This window comes from Sturnus vulgaris, chromosome 12, assembly GCF_052056855.1.
Source record: "Sturnus vulgaris isolate bStuVul1 chromosome 12, bStuVul1.hap1, whole genome shotgun sequence".
Taxonomy (NCBI): Eukaryota; Metazoa; Chordata; class Aves; order Passeriformes; family Sturnidae; genus Sturnus; species Sturnus vulgaris.
The window spans coordinates 15349762-15369408 of NC_142254.1; the positions used below are offsets into that span (position 1 = coordinate 15349762).

At 57.0% G+C, this 19647-nt stretch overlaps 2 protein-coding genes across 4 annotated transcripts; both read left to right on the forward strand.

Annotated features, from left to right (window-relative positions):
• Positions 1 to 427: 427 nt before the first annotated feature.
• On the forward strand, positions 428 to 13012 carry ADGRG1 (adhesion G protein-coupled receptor G1). 2 transcript variants are annotated; one of them, XM_088172006.1, is made up of 14 exons: positions 428 to 640; positions 6355 to 6442; positions 6901 to 7326; positions 7811 to 7934; positions 8016 to 8163; positions 8247 to 8378; positions 8599 to 8715; positions 9262 to 9307; positions 9662 to 9762; positions 9846 to 9961; positions 10899 to 11173; positions 11597 to 11708; positions 11926 to 12194; positions 12360 to 13012. In XM_088172006.1, the coding sequence occupies exons 2-14, from the start codon at positions 6403 to 6405 to the stop codon at positions 12464 to 12466; spliced, it is 2013 nt and encodes a 670-aa protein (XP_088028132.1). In that variant the 5' UTR covers positions 428 to 640; positions 6355 to 6402; the 3' UTR covers positions 12467 to 13012. The 2 variants fall into 2 exon arrangements, with proteins under 2 accessions (XP_088028132.1, XP_014744533.2); XM_014889047.2 differs by lacking the exon at positions 428 to 640 and adding an exon at positions 961 to 1134.
• A 134-nt stretch (positions 13013 to 13146) lies between these two features.
• Positions 13147 to 19224, forward strand: LOC106860928 (adhesion G protein-coupled receptor G3-like). 2 transcript variants are annotated; one of them, XM_088172007.1, is made up of 13 exons: positions 13147 to 13872; positions 14282 to 14311; positions 14402 to 14552; positions 14633 to 14741; positions 15274 to 15414; positions 15503 to 15625; positions 15707 to 15746; positions 15826 to 15926; positions 16399 to 16511; positions 16661 to 16944; positions 17225 to 17318; positions 17725 to 18011; positions 18434 to 19224. In XM_088172007.1, the coding sequence occupies exons 1-13, from the start codon at positions 13791 to 13793 to the stop codon at positions 18547 to 18549; spliced, it is 1671 nt and encodes a 556-aa protein (XP_088028133.1). In that variant the 5' UTR covers positions 13147 to 13790; the 3' UTR covers positions 18550 to 19224. The 2 variants fall into 2 exon arrangements, with proteins under 2 accessions (XP_088028133.1, XP_088028134.1); XM_088172008.1 differs by lacking the exon at positions 17725 to 18011.
• The last annotated feature ends 423 nt before the right edge of the window (positions 19225 to 19647 follow it).

Below are 19647 nucleotides of genomic sequence, written 5' to 3' on the forward strand. Positions count from 1 at the left end.
AGCCATTGAAAATATCTGCAAGAGCAACTATTTACCCAGGGCACTTCCCGGAGCCCTCCCCCCGCCCTGCTCCCTCCGCTCCCTGCGTCTCGGCTTTCTCCAGCCCGGCTGTTTTCCCGGGGCAAACACAAAGGGCTGGCGCTGCCTGGCAGCAGCTTTGCCCACTCCAAAATCGCTGCCTCGGAACTTCAGCTCAGCTCCCCCTGAGGGCCGGGGTGTCCATCTCCAGCCTTGGGGTGGTTGGTGAGGGCCCCGTGGTCGCATCCAGGCTCTACCCCTCACATCGCAGCCCACCTGCTCCAGGGGAGTGCTGTGTATCCCTGGGATCTGGGCTCCTTGCCCTGCTCCTTTCCTCCCTCACACCCTGCGGGGAGAGGGATAGGGGTCACCGGGACACTCCGTCCCGGCTGCTTTCCCATTAATTGTTATTTTTTAATCCCGTTGGCAGTCAGGCGTGCAGCCTCCTGGCTCCGGCTCCTCCGGCCCCAGCCTGCCGCTGGATGCCGGCCAGCCCGCAGCTGAAGGGCGACTGAAGGGCTGTCCCCAGCCGAGGTCCCCCAGCCCATCGTGGTGCCGGTGCCAGCCCGGTGCTTCCAGCCCGGTGCCCGCAGGCTGCGCCGGGCCGAACCGAACCGAACAGGTGCCGTGACCGAGGGCAGCGGCTCCGCAGCCCCCGCAGCGATCTCGGAGGGTCTCGCTGGGGGACGGGGAGGGGCCGCTGGTCCCGGGCTACCGCTCTGAGCCGAGCCGGGCTGCGATGCGCTGAGCGGTGCCGTGCAGTGCCGTGCCGAGCTGAACCTAACAGAGCAGGGCCAAGCCGAACCGGGCAGGTGCCGTGACCGCCGGCGGTGACCCCGCGGCTCCCGCAGAGATCGCAGAGGTCTCGGAGGGGTCGGTGCGGGGAGAACAGTCCGGTACCGCCCCGCTGAGTCACCGCCCGCCGGGGGGACGGGGCGGGGCGAGGCTCCCGGGGCACCGCGCTGAGCCAGCCGGGCTGAGAGGTGTGCAGTGGTGCTGAGCCGAACCGTGCCGAGCCGTGCCAGCCCAGCCGAGCCGTGCCGTGCGGAGCCGGGCGGTGCCGGGCGGTGCCGGGCTGTGCCGGGCCGTGCCGAGCCGAGCCCGCTCCAAGTCCAGGTATGGGAGCGACGGGGAGTGGCTGAGCCGGGGACGAGGGAGGATCGGGGAGCCCGGTGTCCGCCGTGGGGGTGCCAGAGGCCGCGTTGAGGGACCTTTTCCCGGCACCGGGAGCCGAGGGGATGCTGCGGTGCTCCGGGCTCGGGAAAGGCGGCGGGAGGGGAGTGAATAGGGCGGGCATCAGCCGGGGCTGGGGCAGCCCAGCGGGGCTGGGGGCACTGGGGCTCCGAGCGGACGGTGGCTCCGGGCAGCGCCCCGGCTTGCTCGGGCAGGGAGCAGCCTGGATGGATGGATGGATGGAGCGGAGGGGTGTCCGTGGGGGTGCTGAGCGGCACCCCGCTCCGGTGGGTGCGAGGGCTCGGCTGTGGGTGTGATGTGTCCGGCTGGGCAGGGCCCGGGGACTCTGCTCGTGGCCATGGTGCCGATTATCTGCGAAACCAATCTTCATCCCTGCTCCATGGAACTCACACTCGCCTTCCCCGGAGCCAGGATGGATTTCTGGGCCATGGAGCCACAAAGCCCCCTGAGCTGCCCAGGACTGGCTGTTCCAGGCTGCTGCGAGCTGCAGAGCTGAGCTCCACGGAGCCCCGGCCGTCGGCCCGATGTGTTGCCATTGCTCCCCACTTTTTGGGAACCATCAGCGCACCCCATTCATTCCTCTCCTCCCTCCCGGCGGAGGGTGCAGCATCCCGTGGGATCACCGGCATGTCTCGACAGGGTGATCTCCCTTCCCTAAAATGCCTTTTGGAGGGATTCTTCCTGCAACAACCCAGTCTGCTGCTGCCGGTTCTGGCATGTCGCTGCAGGATATGGGATGTAGGATGCTTGGGGTGGTCTCTACCCACTGTCTGTGCTGCCCCTCCAGAGAGACCAGCAAAATTCAGTGAGACCAGCTGGAGAATTGAATTCAAGTCTCCTGGAATAACCTCCTGGCAGCAAGTCCGAATGGCTGTTGTGGAGGGAAGGGAGCCAAAGCTCATTTCATGGTCTGAGGGCTGCAGTAACCACCCCCCTCACCCCCGCCCCCAAGCTCCACCGCCAGCGGGGAGCCAGGAGTGTTTCGGAGATGGGAGGGGGGCAAATCCTTTGAGCCTGGGACTGCAGCCACAGTGGGGTTTGCCGTGTCCCTTACTGGGTTTGCAGCTCCCATGTGAATTAAGCCAAGGACTGAAAATGCTGCATACTTGGTTGCAGTCCAGCTCTTAATCCTGTGGCCTGGGGGCTGCTATTCGCAGAGTAACAGGTTTGCAAGCAACTGTGTGTTGCCTGGACGGGGATCCCTGGGATTGGCCATCCCTGCACCTTGCGGTGGCACCCGTGGGTGCAGGGTCAGAGCTGTGTGGTTCACAGACAGCAGGCTGGGTCGCTCCCAGCGTGCCAATGTCTGCACGGGACCAGCTGGGCACAGCCTGCCGGCGCCTGTTTTTCAGGAGTGCTTGGACTCACCAACTCCTTTCCCATCAGCTCACCCGACAGCTGGGGTTTGGCAGGAATCTGAGAGGCCCACAGTCTCTTACCTGGCTCCTTGGGTGCTGCAGACTTTGCCTCATTAAGCTCCAGCACCTTGCTTTCTGTGCCAAATACCTGGGAGCCTGATTTGGGGTGGTCCTGAGCTACTTTGCACTGCTCTGCACCTCCCTTCCCTGGCACCTGTAGCACAGGCAGGCGATGAGAACCTTGCTCATGTGAAGGGGGATAAGACCTGGGAATGGACAGGGTGTTTTGGGAGCCATTTGAAACCCAAGGGAGTGGTTTGGACGGGGGATGTGCAGGAGGAAAAATGGCGCTGCTCTCTAAGAAGACTGTGTGGTGGGAGTGGATGGCAGGGACAACTGTCTGTACCCCCTGTGGCCAGAGATGTCTTTGCATTACTCTGTCGTGTGTCACGTCAGCCTCGGTGTACCTGGTCGTTTGCAGAGTGTGTGTGGCTGCTGCTGAAGCCACAAGGCTTCGTGTGCCACCGAGCCAGGTGCCGTGTTGCCCTGGCATTGGAGGAAGTGCTGGGTTAGTTCACCGTGATATTTCTGTTTGTGGTGTTTTTTAGGAAATGGAAATTTTTAAAAAAAGTTTTGAATGTCAAGACCCAGCTCTAAGCAAGCGCTCTGTCTCAGGAGCCCCAGGCACTGGCAGACGCCCGTGCCAGCCTCCCCCTGGTGCTCCCCATGCCTTTGTGGGAAGGGACGGCTGCCAGTGGCTGGCAAAGAACAGATCTGGCAGGGAGTTGTGCCGCTCCCGTGGGAATCACTACCAGATCTGGTTTCATCCTGTTGGCAAGACTCATCTTGAAGGTGCTGGGTGTTCTGTGCAGAGCAATGGCCCGGGAAAAGCTGAAGCGCCCCGTGGCACAGCTTGGCACCGCCGGGCTGCTGGCTCAGTGCAGCTGCCCCTCGACTCCTCGGGCATTAGCAAACCCACCCGGTCGGCCCCGGCCGCCCACCGGTGCCGGGAATCACATGCCAATGTCGGGAATCACATGCCAATGCCATGAATAACGTGGGGCTGGCCCCCCCGGACACGAGCCACTGGCCAAGGACAAGGGCACTTTGTGAAGCACTCAGATACTGACACTGAGGCATCCCCTTGCAGCGGGACCCCGATGGGATCCTCACATCCTTGGACAGCTCCATACCCAGGGCACACCGTCTTTGGTCCCTACGATGAGGGGCTGGTTGTGCAAAGCTGTTTTGCATCTCCAGGAACCCGTCCTGGCTTGCCTCTCCGTGCCACAGTTTCCTCACCGTGTTGCTGAGTCTCTGCCTGAGTAACCCACTGCGGTGACGAGCTTCAGACTCATTAACATCTCGAGGAACACAGCGTCACTTTCCTAGCGGACCTGGAAGGAAAACAGATAAAAGCCCCTGGATCTCCCGATTTCCGGTGTTTGTTTGAGTCATCAGAGCATCTTCCCTTCTCGGGAAAAAAAAGTCATATCCAAAACCACGTGCCACCTTACTTAAATACCTGCTGCCAAGTCACCCAGAAAGCAGTAAGGTGGTAGTAGACACTGGGCTTTTTGTTTGTGGGGTTTTTAGTCTTCCCCCCGCCATTCACCATTGAGGTTTAGAGACCTCAGTATAAATGCTTTGTCTTTTCTTTCCAAGACCAGTATGTTAATGGGATGGGAGGATAAGAACAGGTGCCCAGGAATAAGCCTCCCTCTCTGCTGGTAAGGGAGCCTGCTCTAAGCTCTGCAGCCCTGGCAGAGTGTCTGCCACCTCTTTGTACATAATTTGGTTGATTTTGGTTTTTGAGGCCAAGACAGGAATTTTTCCCCACTACCATCGGGGTATGGGAAGATGATGAGGCAGGATTCAGCCCTGATGAGAACTCAGCACATCCGGCTACCTTTGCTGTACTTATTGCCAGCGTGGATGGAAGTTGTAGTTTGTCACCGTGAAACCATTTTCAGGGGATTTTCTCTTGCTATTGTTCGGCTCAGGAAACGGCAGTCGGCGTCAGGGCGAGCGGGACCGTACAGGGCTCGGAGGGGAAATACCGGCTCCCCCACCCTCCTTCCCACAGGGATTTCTGGTCCCAGTTGAGTAACGGCTGAAAGGGGCTGATCCTCTCCTCTAACCATCCCAGGAAAACCTTAAAGATGCCAGCGCAGTGGGGTGGGCTGAAGCCTCATTAGGATTCAGCATTCCCCATCCAGAGGCAATGCTTTATTGGCGTGCCAGCTCTGTGCTGCCTCAACACGGTTGGCATTCAAGTGAAGCTCCCCTGCTTTTAAGTGATCCAGGTGTTTCCCATCACCAACAGCATTTTGCCACCCCAGGTCCGTGTTTTTTGGATGTATGCGAGTGATTCCTAAGTGTGTGGCAAGGCACTGGGATGCCAGCCCCATCCAAATCCATTTACTGCTGCCAAGTCATGCCGGTGCCGTACCCTCCCAGCTCACACTGGGAGACCTCTTTAGTGTCACTTAGTTACAGCCACGGCAGCAGGTTAATTAACAACCCGGAGCCCCCCTCTTCTGGTGATAAATTACCACAAGAAATAGACGGGGGTGGGCTGTACACCCGTGCAGGATGTGAGCTGGCTAGAGAAACTTCCAGATAAAGCCTGTGCTGCTGGGAGAAATCTGCTAATGAGTTTTTAAGCATCTGGTGACCCTTGAGCATCTGGGAGAGCTCGTAAGCTTTTGCAGGTGATGCTGGCTGGTGCCCCGGCACCTACTCACAGCAGTAACTGTGTTCTATCAGTAACAAAACAGGACTCGACTGCTTGGTGGGTTTTGAGGGGGTGCTCGAGAGCAGTGCAGGAGTGGGGTGCAGCAGTGGCAAATGGTGCTGGCTGGCTTCACTTTGGGCATTGACAAGTGTTGGGCTGGGCCAGCTGCTCCGGCAGCCCCCCCCCCGCCACCAATGCTGGTAACCAGAGCCTGGCAGGGTGTGTCCCATGGCTGAAGTGACAGCAGGGCAAGGAGGAGGAGGTGACACTTGGTGCATCCCAGCAGAGCTGGAGATGCAGTTGGTGGCCTGGGGCAGGCAGAAAGCGCAGAGGAAAAGGCTGAGAGTGTGAAGGCTGTGGCTGGGTGAGCGCAGGGGTGTGGCAGCACTTGAGGGTGCTCAGTGCTGGCCTGGTGTAGGTCACAGGAGCCTCGTGCGAAGACAAAGAAAAGGGTGGTGGGGCGGAGTGCCAGATGAAGGGATGGGCAAAGGGGCTGTGCAGGATGTGGCCCAGCTGGCTGTGAGCAGCAGATTTGGGCAGCCATGGCTGCTGTGCTGCTGCCTGGGAGAGCCTGTTTGTGCAGGCTGAAATGTTGGAGTGGTTTGCAATGTGCCCAGCTCCTCAGCTAATCTGCAGGAGCTGAAAGCATCCAAGTAAATAATTTTAGGGCTGGCGAATTAGGAAACCACAGTTTCCTTCTGTTCATATCATTTGTGATAGCAAGTCAGGGCGTTAACTGAGATGTGGAGCTGAGAGAGGAAGAGGGGACCCTTCCTCTGTGGACTCTTTGGTGACTGGAGCCTGTGCTGGAGTGGGGGCACCCTCTCCATGCTAAGAACTCAGGGGCTTCCAGCCTCTGCCATCCTTCCAGCCCACAGCCACTTTGGATTCTCAGGGGTCCTGGCTCCTCTGGAGGCAGAGGCACAGGGAGCTGGCTGTGACACTGGCTGGTGTCCCAACTGCACAGCCTTTGCTCTCCATTCCTGCCCTCATGGCATGGGGGACACTCAAATACTCATGTGGCCCCTTCCCTTTGTACCCTTTCAGGCTCTGCTGTCTCCTTGAAGGCCAAGCCAAAGTAGAGAGCTGCCCAGGATGAAGGTCCTCTTCCTGCTCCTTCTCTCCCCCCTCCAAGGTAGACTGTCCTGCTTTGGGATGGTGAGCTGGGTTTGGGCTGCTGGGAGTAACTGGTAGCCCCAAAACATTGGCTGGGGGGCACCATGAGATGTATGCAACCAAGGCTTCCACAGAAGTAAAACATCTCATAGGATGATGTGTCCTTTCCAGGGAAAGGAGATGGTCTCCATCCATCCCTTCTGGGAATGGAGAGCTCCTCTTTCAGTGTGTGCTGATGTGGGTGGTGACACATGGAGAGGGTGTCCCTGAAAGACAGGAGCTCCTGTTCCCTGAGGGGCCCTGGCAGATCCTTGCTGTGACACTGGGGATGTGGCTGGTGTCACACAGCCTGTAGGACAGGGTTGGGATAACTGGGTGGAGAGCTGGCATGCCACGTGTGACAGCTGCTGCAGGGCTGCAATGTTTGCTGGGGCTGGCTGTCCCTCCAGCTGATCTCTGTGTGCCTGTACGATGCAGGGGTGGGAGCCACTGGCCACAGGGAAGAGGATTTCCGCTTCTGTGGTGACCGAAACCAGACCCAGGAGAGCTCTGTCATCTACAAGCACAGCTCTGCCAACATCTCCATCGAGAACACGGCCCAGGCACTGATTATAAAAAGCCCCTTTTTGCCAAACAGGGGAAACTCTTCCTACAAGTACAGCTTGCCCCTCACCTTGGGCAGGTATCGCTTCTGCATCTACTGGTTTGGGTTCAACAGGACCTTGTGGCTGCTGTATGGGAAGCAGAGCATCCCCCTGGGTGGGGACCTATCCAGCAGCATCCCCCAGGGACAGGAGAGCCAGAAGACTCAGAGAACCACAGCCTACATCTTCAATGTGTCCTATATCATAAAGGGTGGGAAGAACACCTCCCTGGATGCTAAAGCTGAATACTCCTTCCCTGGTAAATGCAATTTAATGTTATTTTAAGGAAATTAAAGAGTTGTTTTATCCGTAGCCTGTTCCCTAGTCATCATCAGAGCACTGGTTGTTTCCCAGTGTGTGGTTTAGCCTGGTGATATGAAAAAAGATGAAGGGTCATTGAAGGGGATGTAGGTTTTCTTGAAGGAGCCCAAAGACAGGCCTGGTACCCAGCATCCCTAAAGGTTGAGATTTTCAGAATGCTGCCTAAAATCCTGTAAAACTGAGGTCTTTGCTGCGTTTTCTCAGGCTCCAGTCTCCACCATGAGGTCCCCATGGCCTCAGTGGGAGCTGAGCTCTGAGTGGCAGGAAAGCCCTGTGGGTTGGGGTCACTATCAGCTTCCCTGGCTTGGGGTCACCTTGAAGCCCTCTGCCCATCTCTGCTCCCACCAGGGCTCTGCCAGCTAGTTTGGAGTATGAGGAAACCCATTCTGCTCGTGCATTTCATGGCATCTCCTTTCCACCAGCCTCTCCAGAGAGCATGCCTGTCTGGGAGCAGGATGTGAAGGAGCAGCTCACAGACTTGGACAACCTCATTGCCCAGCCCCTGGCAGCGGCCACGGGAGCCACGGAGCAGCAGAGGCTCCGACGGTGAGTTCCCAGCTCGCCCCACTCCTGCTGCTGCCAGCGCACACCCACTGCATCCAGCTCACTGTGCCCCTTCTCCAACAGCAAACTGGGGGAGCTGCAGAAGATGCTGGCCAAGGTGGAGCTGGAAGGGCAGAACCAGACCTTTGGGGAGGCCACCGTGCATGCGACTGTCCTGAGGGTCCAGCCCAGTCGGGCTCCTCAGCACCTGACCTTTGCTTCCCAGAGAGAGGTGGGTCCTGGAGAGTCTGCCCTAGTGCTCTTGGCCTATCGTGCTCTCTCTCAACCTCTTTCCTGATTAATCTTTCTTTGCAGGAGAGTGGAGAGATCCAGGGATTCACGGTGGACCTGCCAAGCAGCCTGTTCATGATGGGGAAGGAGGAGGAGGAGGAGGTGGTGGAGCACAGGGTGCTCCTCATGGACATCAGCAGGCAGACCATGTTCCAGGTAATGCCCAGGTGAATGGCATGGTGGGGTGTCCCGTGGTACTGGGCTGCAGGTGTGCCACCAGACCGGGGTGCTGGTGCTCACTGGGAGAAGATGCTTCAAAGATAAGCTAAAAGCTTGACAGGTAAAGTCATGGGACCTTCTTCTTGGGAACTCTGCTCTGCTTCACACCTGGCAGCTCTCCCTTCCCACACTGCCACTGCCTCCTCTTGTTCTACAGGATGAAAACAGCAGCCATGTCCTGGGTGACAAGGTAGTCAGCATCTCCCTGGTGGACACAGTGGTGGCCAACCTCTCTGACCCAGTGGTCCTCACTTTCTTCCATGACCAGCTGCCGGTAGGTGGGGAAACGGCCTCATAGAACCTGATCCCACCAGGAATGGAGGGGGAAGGAGGGCTCAGGCCCTGCCAGCTTAGGGTGTGGTCACAGTCCAGCAAGTCCATGGCCATGGCCTGCCTCTGCAGGGTCTGCTGTGTCTTCTGGGGCCGTATCACAATCATGGCTCCACGGTGTGCACTGGTGGTGGCACTGCCTTCTCCTCCAGGAGATCCCTCATGGCAGATGTGTCCCATCCAGCACTGTCACCAGGACTGGGTACACTCTGTGCTAGCAGGCCCTTGGCTCATTCAAGGCTCTGTCAGGGGTGCCTGCTCAAAGATAGAAAAGAGGATCTGGAAGGAGGTATCTGCTCCATCTGTTGCTAGCAGAGTGCTCTCTGCCTGGAGCCGGCTCCCATCACAGGGAGTCTGGTTTATCTAAGTCGTAGTTTGTCTCCTGGGACCATCTTGTGTCCTGCCCCGTGTTGTCCCCTGTCAAAAGTGCTGGGCAGGCAACAAATCCACAGCTGCATCCTGACCAGGGCCTGTGGTTTTGTCATTGCAGAAGAACGTAACCCCACTGTGCGTCTTCTGGCAGGAGGACAGCTCTGGTGAGTGCCCCTGCCCTTGGGTGTGAAGTCAGTTCCTTTTCCCAAGGTACCACAGCCCCACCAGCAGGGTGAAGGTTGCTCTGCATCTCCCTACCTCACTTCATCTCCATAAGCCTTTCCCACAGGGCTGATGTCACTTTTTTCCCTCCATAGCTAACCTAAGAGCTTTGCCCTTCCCTAGGGATGGGCTCATGTGCTGACGGGGCTATTTGAGTATCTGTGCTTGGCCTGACACAAGCTGGGACACCCCACTCTTGTTCTCCCTCTTTCCATGGACACCTTGCCCTGAAGATCCTTTAGCCCATGGCTGATGTTCCTGCTGCTCACCAGACGCTCTCCCTTTCTCTTGCACAGCCAGTTCTGGGAGCTGGGACAGCTATGGGTGTACAACAGTGACAGGGAGCAGCCAGACAGAGTGCAGGTGCAACCACCTCACCTATTTTGCTGTGCTCATGGTGGGTAACACCGTCCCTCAGATCCCTCACATAATTCCCCGTGGTACTCTTCCTCACTATCTCTCATTCCTGCTCTTCCTCAGGTATCCTCTCCAGAGATCACCTCTGTGCACAGGAATAACTTGAGTATCATAACCTACGTTGGCTGCCTGATCTCAGCTTTGGCATCCATTTGCACCATTTTCTTCCTCTACTTCAGGTACAGTGATGGTTCACCCCCTGCTCCCTGTCTGTGTCCTGTCCCTGGCCATGAACACCTGGGTGGGCACAAGCTCTCCAAGCAGTTGGTGGCCTGGATAGAAGCATCCTGAAGGAGCCTTGTTTGAAGGAAGCAGAGTTCTCCTGTCCAGGATCCACCCTCTTGGTCAGGTCTTCTGCAGGGTGCTCAGAAACACCAGCTCTTTTCAATGATTTTGGAAAATCTTCTTGGTTGTTACAGATGCAGCAGGCAGAAGTCTGCAAAGATCTTTTCAAGGACCTGGAGGAGAACATGAGTGTCTTCTCCTGAGTCATGTCACTGATCCTAAGTGGATGATTCAGACCTAAAATCATAGAATCATAAAAATATTGAATGGTTTGGGTTGGAAGGGAAAATTACTCATTTCCAATCCCCCTGCCATGGACAGGGACACCTTCCACTACACCAGGTTGCTCAGAACTTCATCCAACCCAGCCTTGAACAATTCTACGGATGGAGCATCCACAACTTCTCTTGGCAAGCTGTGCCAGGGCCTCACCACCCTCACCCTCTGAATGTCTAATCTAAACTTGCCCTCAGATTGAAGCCATTCCTCCTTGTCCTGTCACTCCATGCCCTTTTTCAGAGTCTCTTCCTAGATCTCTTTAGGCACTGGAAGGTGCTCAAAGGCCTCCCTGGAGCCTTCTCCAGGCTGCACAACCCCAACTCACTCAGCCCTCTGAGCATCTTCAGTGCAGGGTCAGCTGCAGGGGGCTGGATTTGCACGTGGGATGGGTGATCCCACTTGTGGGGTTGGTTTCTCAGTCCCTGGCACTACCAAAGAGTCTCCATGCTCTTCTGCTGGGGCAAGTTGCCCCATGGAGGGCTGTGGGGTGTTGTGGGCACCGTTGGTGCTGGCCAGGCATGGTGGTGAGTTCTGCTGCCTTTGATTCTCCAGAAGCAAACAGCGAGATCAGATCACGAGCATGCACATCCATATGAACCTGCTGTTCGCCATCTTCCTCCTGGACATCACCTTCCTCATCTCTGAGCACTTGGCTGCCAGCAACAGCGAGGCCATTTGCAGAGCTGGGGGGTTGTTTCTGCACTTTTCACTCCTGAGCTGCCTCACCTGGATGGGCATCGAGGGCTACAACCTCTACCGGCTTGTGATCGAAGTCTTCAACGCCTACCACGACCATTTCCTCCTCAAGCTCTGCCTGGTTGGCTGGGGTGAGCATGGGGGAGGCAGGCACTGGGTAGGAGGGGCACTCAGGTAGGTCATTCCTACTGGATACCATGCCTGGATGGGGATGGAGACACAGCTGTGGGGGAGCAGCTCTCTGTCAAGAGCCTTGGTGGAGAAGCTTGAAGGCTGAGAGCAGAAGGTGGTGCTAAAGCAAGGGTGGGTCATCCTGGGAGATCACCCAGCAATGGAGACCTGTGAGATTCCACCTTTATGGCCTAAAGCTCCACATACCTGGGAGGTTCCCAGCTGGGGTCAGCACAGCACTACTCCTTGTTGTGTGTTCTATCCTTGGTTTCCCTTTGAGAAGGAGGATGTTGGTTGTGCTCTATGCAAGGAGAAAAGGGCAACAAGTCCTTCCAGAAGGCCAGGGAGTAGGGCAGCCACTTCACTCTGCTCTTTCCACCCAGGATTCCCCTTCTTGTGTGTGATGCTGATCTTCCTGGCTAGCTGGAACAACTACGGCCCCTTCTCTGTTCCCATCTTTGAATCCATTGATGGCAGATCCACCGATGCAACCATGTGAGTCCTGGGATGTGGGTTACCTGCTCTCCGGTCATCAGTGAAGTCAGCTGGCTAAACCTTCACCATGGCCTGGGGCTTTTCTGGGCTTTGTGCCAGAGGGATCCCCCTTCCCTGGGCGCTGGGCTGGCACCACACTTCTGTGCTTCTCCCAGCCCCTCCCTGTGACCCTGTGGGAGGGCACAGTGTCACCCTCTGCCCTTTCTCCTCCCTCCAGATGCTGGATCACCAGCCCCCTGATCCATAACATCGTGAACCTGGGTTTCTTCAGCCTGGTGTTCCTCTTTAACTCAGTCATGCTGGGGGCCATGGTACGGGAGATCCTCCGGCAGAACAAAAAAGGCCACAAGCTCAAGCATGTCCTGGCCCTCCTCGGGCTGAGCATCCTGCTGGGCATCCCCTGGGCACTGATCTTCTTCTCCTTCACCTCTGGTGTGTTCTGCCTTGTCTCCCTCTACGTCTTCACCATCATCAACTCCCTCCAAGGTGAGCCTGTGACTCTGGGCTCCTCTGAAGGGCGCCAGGATTTTCAGGGGTGTTGTTGGGATGGGGATGGTGTGGAAGAGGAGCTCTGGCAGGCTGGGTGGCTCTCTCTCAACTGCTGTTTTTCCTTCAAGGGGGCTCACCCACGTTTCCTCTGCCCTCTGCCAGGTTTCCTCATCTTCCTCTGGTACTGGACCATGGTGCTGCAGGCGAGGAAGTCCCCTGACTCTCAGAGCAGCTCTGACAGTGCCAAGCTGCAGCCCAGCAGCAGCTGAGCCCATGGTGGCCGAGCCGTGCCAGAGCTCCCCATGCCAAGGACGGCCACAAGAAGGACCACACCATCTGCTTTGCTACTGCACTTGCCCTGTAGTGCCACGAGGAGCCCAGGGACCCACAGTGGGGCTGGTCACCCCCCACCTCTGCTGGCCCCCTCCCCAGTTTTCCCACCCACTCCATCCTGACTGGCTTGGCACCCTTGGGGCAGGAGGGAAGGAGGGAGGGAGGGATACTTACTTGGGCAGTGGAGGCTGTAAAAAGTGGAAGGGGCAGGGACAGGGTCCCCAGTGCCTTTGGATGTCCTCTCCCATGTCCTGAGGCCAGGGATGATGGGTGGGAAAGGCCCAATTTTTAGCCCTTGCTGGTGGTCACCTTGAGAGTCCTTCCCCAGGGACGACAGAATGACTTTGCCCCTGCCACACCCTCAGGCAGCTGAAATAATCTATTTTTGTTATTTTGTTGGATGTCTATTTTTGGGTGATGTAGGAGTTCAGTGAGCATGCCTACACACCAGACTTGTGCCCATTAAAGTTGTTCTTTTCGGAGTGTGGCTTGCTGGGGTCTGTGCTCAGTGCATTGGTGGGCTCTGCAATGGGCTCCATCTCTCATCTGGGTTATCCCATTTCTGGGGCAGGACCCAGTGTTTCACCCTACAGAATTCTGCTGGGCTGGGGCTGATATTGGTGCTCCTGGCAGAGCACTGGCTGCCTGGTGCCATTGGGGTTGTGGTTATGGAGGGAGGCACCATGGGCTGGGAAGTGTCTGGGGACTGTCACTAACCAGCAGAAAGGGAGGCTGGTGAAGGACGGGGAGACATCAAAGGATGGGAATCACGCCCTCAGTGGCTGTGGGGCCAGGCAGAATCTGGCTGTGCCTCTTGCAAGCACAGCACCCCATTTCCCATCCCACCATTCCCCTTCCAGCTGGCTGCAGATCATCCCCCTCCACCCATCTTCCAGCACCCAGCTGGGGCAGGGGCACCTTGTCAGGAAGGGGATGTTTCATCCTTGTGGTGATGCCCAGTTTAGGATGAGGATGCTCCAGCATTTGCTGGGCTGGTTAGGGCCATCAAGCCCTTGGCAGGGCTGTGGGGAGAAAGGGAAAGCAAAAAGCCTGGAGTCGGTCGTGGGAACGACGTGGCTCTGGCGGTTGGTGCCGTTGCTTTGGGCTGGGACAGGAGGTCACTTGCCAGCCCACAGGAAGGCATGAGGAGTTCCCAGAAGGGAAATGAGGAACAGCTCTTGCCTCAGAAGTGCCCACAAGCCCTGAGGGAGCCTGGGGTAGAGCAGAGCTGCCGGGACAAGGGGAGCAGAGTGTGCTGGGATGGCCAGGTGCAGCCAGGAGACCCCACAAAGTGGCATGAACTTGTTCCTGGGCGCTGTCCTGCTGTTCCTGCTGCTGCCTGGTGAGTGGCAGGTGAAGAGGGGACAGGTATCCTTAGCACAGGAGGTGCATGGGCTTTGTGGGAAGGTTTTCCCATGGGAAAATGTTCACTAAAAGACCATATGGGGATTTAATCCTGAAATGTGCCAGAGGGGAGCGTCCCCACTGGGATGTGCAGAGGTGAGCAGAGTTGGGGGCTTTGTTGCTGGGGGCTTTTTTAAAACCTGGGTTCAGCAGACCAGGGTCTCCTTCCTGAGCCCCTCTGGCAGGCTGGTTTTGCCCTCACCAGCTCCGATCACGGTCCAGGTGTTTTTGAAGCCCACGTAACTCCAGGACTGTTCCTTTAAAACCTGCAGCTGCCAGAATCTCTTGCCTTCTCTGACCCCAGATTTTGGTGCTTACCCCCCTTTCTCCATAAACTCCTCTTCCAGATGTTGCCGAAGGACAGGACAGCTGTTCTGGTGAGTGGTCCCCTGCCATCCCTACCCTTGCTCCCAATGCCCCACCCAGTGCTGTGGTGTCCAGTGGTCACCTGCTCCCACCCTCCCCAGTCCCGGCTCGGGGTGATGATCACCGTGAGTGCTGCAACACGGCGGTGGAGCAGCAGAACCCAGGGAACATCCTCCGCCTGTCCCAGCGCTGCCCGGAGCTGTGGAGCTCTGCGAGCCGCGCCTGTGCCTGCCTGCGGGAGCACTCCCTCAGGTAGTGCCAGGGATGGCCATGACAGGGTTTGTGGGCTCAGTCCCCATGTCCACCTGTCCCACAGCGCCCTTGTCCCACAGGCTGCTGCAGTCGGGGCAGCACAGTTTGCTGGCTGGGCTCAAGACGCTGCTCCTGACTGTCAGCAGGGCTGTCACCGATGACATCCGCATCGCCTTCTCCCCCACAGAGGTGAGATCTGCCCCTCCCTCTTCCTTGCTTGGAAGGTCCCACACCTTCCAAGCATGTCTCAGCCCCTGCCCCAGGGTGTGATGTGCCCTGCTGTGCTCTTCCTCCTCCCTGTGTGGTTGCATCATGTGCCCACATCAACATCCCTTGGCAAGGAGTCATGTGAGGTGACTTGAGAGGAAAGAGCCCCAAGGAGCCATCCCAGCAAACCGGGTGGTCAGGGGGAGTGTGAGGTAGGAAAGGAAGAGAGACATGTGTGACCTGGTGCCTCCTGTCCATCCAGGCTCTGGGTGTCCCAGGGGACCATGTGTGGGTGATGGTGGGTAGAGAATCTGCTGAGTCTCACTCCCAGCTCTGTCCCCATAGCTCCTGGGTGCTGGGGATGAGGTTCTTCCCTTCTGCCCTCAGGGCTTCTGCTGATATTGCTCAGCAAACCCACCTGGCCCGGGCTGAATTTATGCCTGGAGCAAGATGGGTGGGTTCTGCACAGAGATGTGACCAGGCAGCAACAACCTCTCACTGTTCTCTGCTGCAGGGACCCAGCAGGCTGAAAAACACAGAGAAAGGGAAGGCAGGTAAAATCCACCTCCCCAGGGAGATATTCCGGTCCCTGATTAACAAAACGGTGCATGTGGTGGTGACAGTCCTCAATATCCAGCAGCTTGGCATGTTCAAGGTACAGGCTGGCATTGCCAGCATCCTTCATGCTGCCACCAGCACTTGCCACCAACCAGCTCAGCTCCTGCAGCATTTCCCCTCCACAGGAATTCAACCAGACAGCGCAGGTGTTGGACAACACCGTGGTGGGCATCACAGTGGGAGAGAGCAGCATCTCGGGGCTGCAGGAGCCTGTGCAGCTCACGTTTGCCCACAGGGAGCTGCCCCGAGTAAGTCAGCCCTGCCTGCCCTCCCTCTCCCCTCCAGTGCCCATGCCGTGGCATTAGCTGATCCTGCTCTCCCCCCTGCAGGGTGTCACCCCTCAATGTGTTTTCTGGGATCCCAGCAAAGGTATGCCCTTTGGGGGCAGGTGTGGGGCTGGCACAGGTGCTGTACCAGCACTCACAGCCGCTCCCCGTGCCTGTTGCAGGACAGGCTGGAGGCTGGAACAGGAGTGGATGTGTCACACAGCCCGGGGACAAGGGGACAGTCTGCTCCTGTGACCATCTCAGCTTCTTCACCCTCCTCCTGGTGATGATCCCGCTTCCTGCAGCTCCTGCTTGTGCCCTGGCAGTGCTGTCTGCCCACTTTTGTGGCCCCTTGGGTGTCATGAGTAGCCACACAGGGACAATTGTAGCTGTTTTCAGGCAATCTGAGAACCAAACACAGCCCCAGCTCAGGAGGGCAGCAGCAGGTCAGCTGAGCAGGACAGGGTGGAAAAGATCCCAGCTTTGTGCAGGCTCTGGAATAGCAAGGCTTGAGGTCCCATATCCTGCTGGAGACTCCCAGGAGGGTGCTCATGGTGGTCACCCTCACCTCCCCCTACCTCAGAGCATCTCCTCTGAGCCACCTCTGCCCTGCTTCCCTTGAAGGCCTTCTGGGGGCTGGTATGGGGTCTCTGCAGCAGCCCCTGGGGTTATCAGCCCCATGGCTCTGGTAGCTGCAGTCAGGTTTTCTAGGCTGGTCCAGGGCCTGTCTAACCCAACATCTTCATGTTTGGCAGATCCCATCTCTGGATGTCTCCACAGCAAAAGCTTTGACAGTTGTTGCCACCGCTGGCTGTGGGGTAGCCATGGCTTTCTCCCTCTTCACCATGGCCTTCTGCATCTTCATAAGGTGGGATGTGCCAGCAGCTCCACGGGGGCTTGCCAGGCTGGGAGAAATGCAGAGCAGTGCCAGTGCCTCTGCATGGACCTGCTGTGGTACAGCACGAGGCCCTGCTCACCTGTGACCCCTGCCCTTCCTGGCCCCTGTGGGACACTCAGGTGCAGGTTCAGGTTTGAGGAGACCGTCCGCATCAACCTGGGGCTGCACATGAACCTCATTGGCAGCCTGTTCCTCCTCAACCTGGCCTTCCTGCTCAACAGTGGGCTCTCTGGCAGGGCCCACCCAAGCACCTGTAGGGTCCTGGGGGGATTCACCCACTACTGCCTGCTCTGCTGCTTCACCTGGACAGCGCTGGAGGGCTGCCAGCTCTACCTCCTCTTTGTCAAGGTCCTCGGCATCTACATCCACCGCTACCTGGCAAAGCTGTGCCTGGTTGGCTGGGGTGAGCCTGGACGAGAGATGGGGGGTGAGAGGGGCAGTGGGAGGTTTGGATTGGATATTGGGGAAAATTTCTTCACTGAAAAGGTGGTTAGGTACTGGAACAGGATGCTCTGGGCAGTGGTGGAGTTACCATCCCTGGAGGTGTTCAAAAGATGAGTGGATGTGGCACCTGGGGACATGGTTTAGTGGTGAATGGGGCAGTGCTGGGTTAATGGCTGGACTTGATCTTAGAGGTGTTTTCCAACCGAAACAATTCTGTGATTGTGTCTCCTTTCTTCCAGGCTTCCCTGTTCTCGTGGTGGGAGTGGCAGGAATTATTGGCAGCTATGGAGAATACAACATCCATACCATGGACCACCAGGTCATAGCCAACATGTGCGTGTGCCACTGCCCACAGGGCTCAGGTGTCCCTTTGGCACAGGGAGGGGTAGCTCAGTCCTGCCAGGAGTGCAGCACTCAGGGATTGCACCCATGTGGTTTGGCTTTGCACCATGCTTCTGCTTCTGCTTCCTTAATTGTGATTGCAACACATCAGCCACCCCCACCTCTCATGCCAAGCCTCCTTGGTCATGCCTGCAGCCCTCCAGGTTATGGAGGGATGTCCAAGGTCCACTTGGAGCTTGGTCAGGCTCCCTCCCAGCTGAGCAACACAAGGGCAGTGGATATGCACCACTGTCCCCCTGCTTCACCCTGGCCTTGGAAAATGCCCCCAGGGAAGGCTCCCATAGGTGCTGATGATGCTTGCATGGCTGCTGGAGACATCATGGTTGTCTCTTTTCAGGTGCTGGATCACTTCCAAACATATTCTGGTCCACTACATCACCAACTGTGGCTACTTTGGCCTCATCTTCCTCTTCAACATGGCTATCTTTGGGGTGGTGACCCATAAGAGCTGCAGCTTGCAGGGCACTGGGGCAGTGCAGGGATACCAAAAGCCCTGGAAGGTGGCTCTGGTGTCAGTAGGGCTTTTCTGCCTGTTGGGCGCCACCTGGGCATTGGTATTCCTCACCTATGGCATCTCCTCCACAGCCATGCTCTACCTCTTCACCATCCTCAACTCTTTCCAAGGTCAGCACTCACTCTGATCTGGGTTCCCTGGGCTTGGGTGGGGAAGATGGAGCAGGCAGGAGCCAGCCTGGCTGTGGGTTGACCAGGGATCCCAAGGCACCAGTGTCTTCCCAGCATTGTCATGCCCTTTCTTTTGTCAGGGCACACCAAATACCAGCATGGAGCTGCTCATGGCTCCCAATTACACTCTCTCCGCCCATGGTGGTTTTCCTCTGAGAAAGACATTCCTTAGCAGAGGACTATGGACATTATCCACTCAGGGCATGTCCCAGCCAAAGGGTTCATGTGAAGGTGGGGCGGGGGGGGCAGAATTGAGCTGAGGCAATCCCTTGGAAGCAGGAGGAAAGTGTCATTAGCATCCTGGCAGGATGCTTCCCACTGTCTCCTGCTGCTGCTGAGTATTTGTCTTCCTTTCCCTGCAGGAATCTTCATATTCATCTGGTTGGTTGTCCTGTACTACCCAAAGACAAGGGAGACCACTGGTTCCCTCTCCTACATCATCAGACATGAGAAAACTACCACAGCCTCCCAGGACTAGCTCCTAGCTGGATCAGCTCCTGGCTGGACCTCTCTCCCTGCCTGCACCTGCATCCACTGAGAGCAGTCTTTGATCCTGGCAGATGCAGCTTCCTCATGGAGGGAGAGATGAGTTAACCACGCCTCAGTTTACCCTTCAGTGGGCATGATCCACCTCAGCAGGGCTCTTTGCTTTGTCCCTTTCATTCCTGATGGCCTGCCCTGGGCAAGGAGCTACAGGCTGCAGTTCCATGGTCTTGAGGTGCCCCTGATCTCATTCTCCAGGGGACAAGGAGGAAGCCCACAAAGCACCTGCCTTCAGCCAGGATGGAACCATCACCCTCTTCGTTAGAGGTGGCTTTTGGTGCTGAACCAGCCTGGCAGTGAGTTTCCTGCCACTGGAGGGAGAGGATTGACTTGCTCCAGCCCTGATGTGGGAGATTTGTGTCTGGGAAGCGACAACAAGAAGAGGAAACCCACGAGCTTCTTTGCAAAGCTTCTTTTGCTTCTATATTTATATTTCTTCTTGCTCTCTGGCAGAGATCTGCTGCATGTCCTTCCTGCAGCCCCTGGGGCCAGCAGCAATTCCCTCATGGACATTGTGCTCTAGCCAAAATGCACACACAGCTGCCTTGCAGGGCAACTGCTGTCTTCTCCTGATCTGTGTTTTGGTATTAAATCCCTGCCAGCCATCTGAGCACTGTGAATTTAGTCTTTAATACCTACAATATTGTTTGTTATTTGCTTTATATTAGGGATGTATCAATGGGAAAAGTCTTGCTGGCACTTTGCCATGAATGAAAAGAGCAATGTCATGAATGAAGGGAGAAATCAGTATGGATGGGTGCACACACACACGTGTGCATGCACAAAGCAGCCTTTTCTCTGCTAATGCTACATTTGTGTGGCACAGAATTATGCAAAGACAGCTTTGGTAGGGCAGGTATCTAGAGTGGGGCACTTCCATCTCCTCACACACCAGGGTGACTCTGTGGGGAGGAGGGAAGCAGGAGGAAGGACTCTCCCATCGCTGGGTACATACTCTGGGTTCAGTTATGGGCCCGGAGGGGAGAAGGTCCAAGAGATGCTGCAGGGAACAGAAACACTGTGATGCAGCTCA

Excerpts from the sequence above, each read along its gene's own strand:
- ADGRG1 (XM_088172006.1), top strand. The coding sequence starts at position 6,403 with ATGAAGGTCCTCTTCCTGCTCCTTCTCTCCCCCCTCCAAG. Across the intron at positions 9,308-9,661 it reads CTGGCAGGAGGACAGCTCTG|CCAGTTCTGGGAGCTGGGAC; the intron begins GTGAGTGCCCCT and ends TCTCTTGCACAG. Across the intron at positions 9,763-9,845 it reads CCTATTTTGCTGTGCTCATG|GTATCCTCTCCAGAGATCAC; the intron begins GTGGGTAACACC and ends GCTCTTCCTCAG.
- LOC106860928 (XM_088172007.1), top strand. The coding sequence starts at position 13,791 with ATGGCCAGGTGCAGCCAGGAGACCCCACAAAGTGGCATGAACTTGTTC. Across the intron at positions 14,312-14,401 it reads AGGACAGGACAGCTGTTCTG|TCCCGGCTCGGGGTGATGAT; the intron begins GTGAGTGGTCCC and ends CACCCTCCCCAG. Across the intron at positions 15,927-16,398 it reads GCTTCTTCACCCTCCTCCTG|ATCCCATCTCTGGATGTCTC; the intron begins GTGATGATCCCG and ends CATGTTTGGCAG.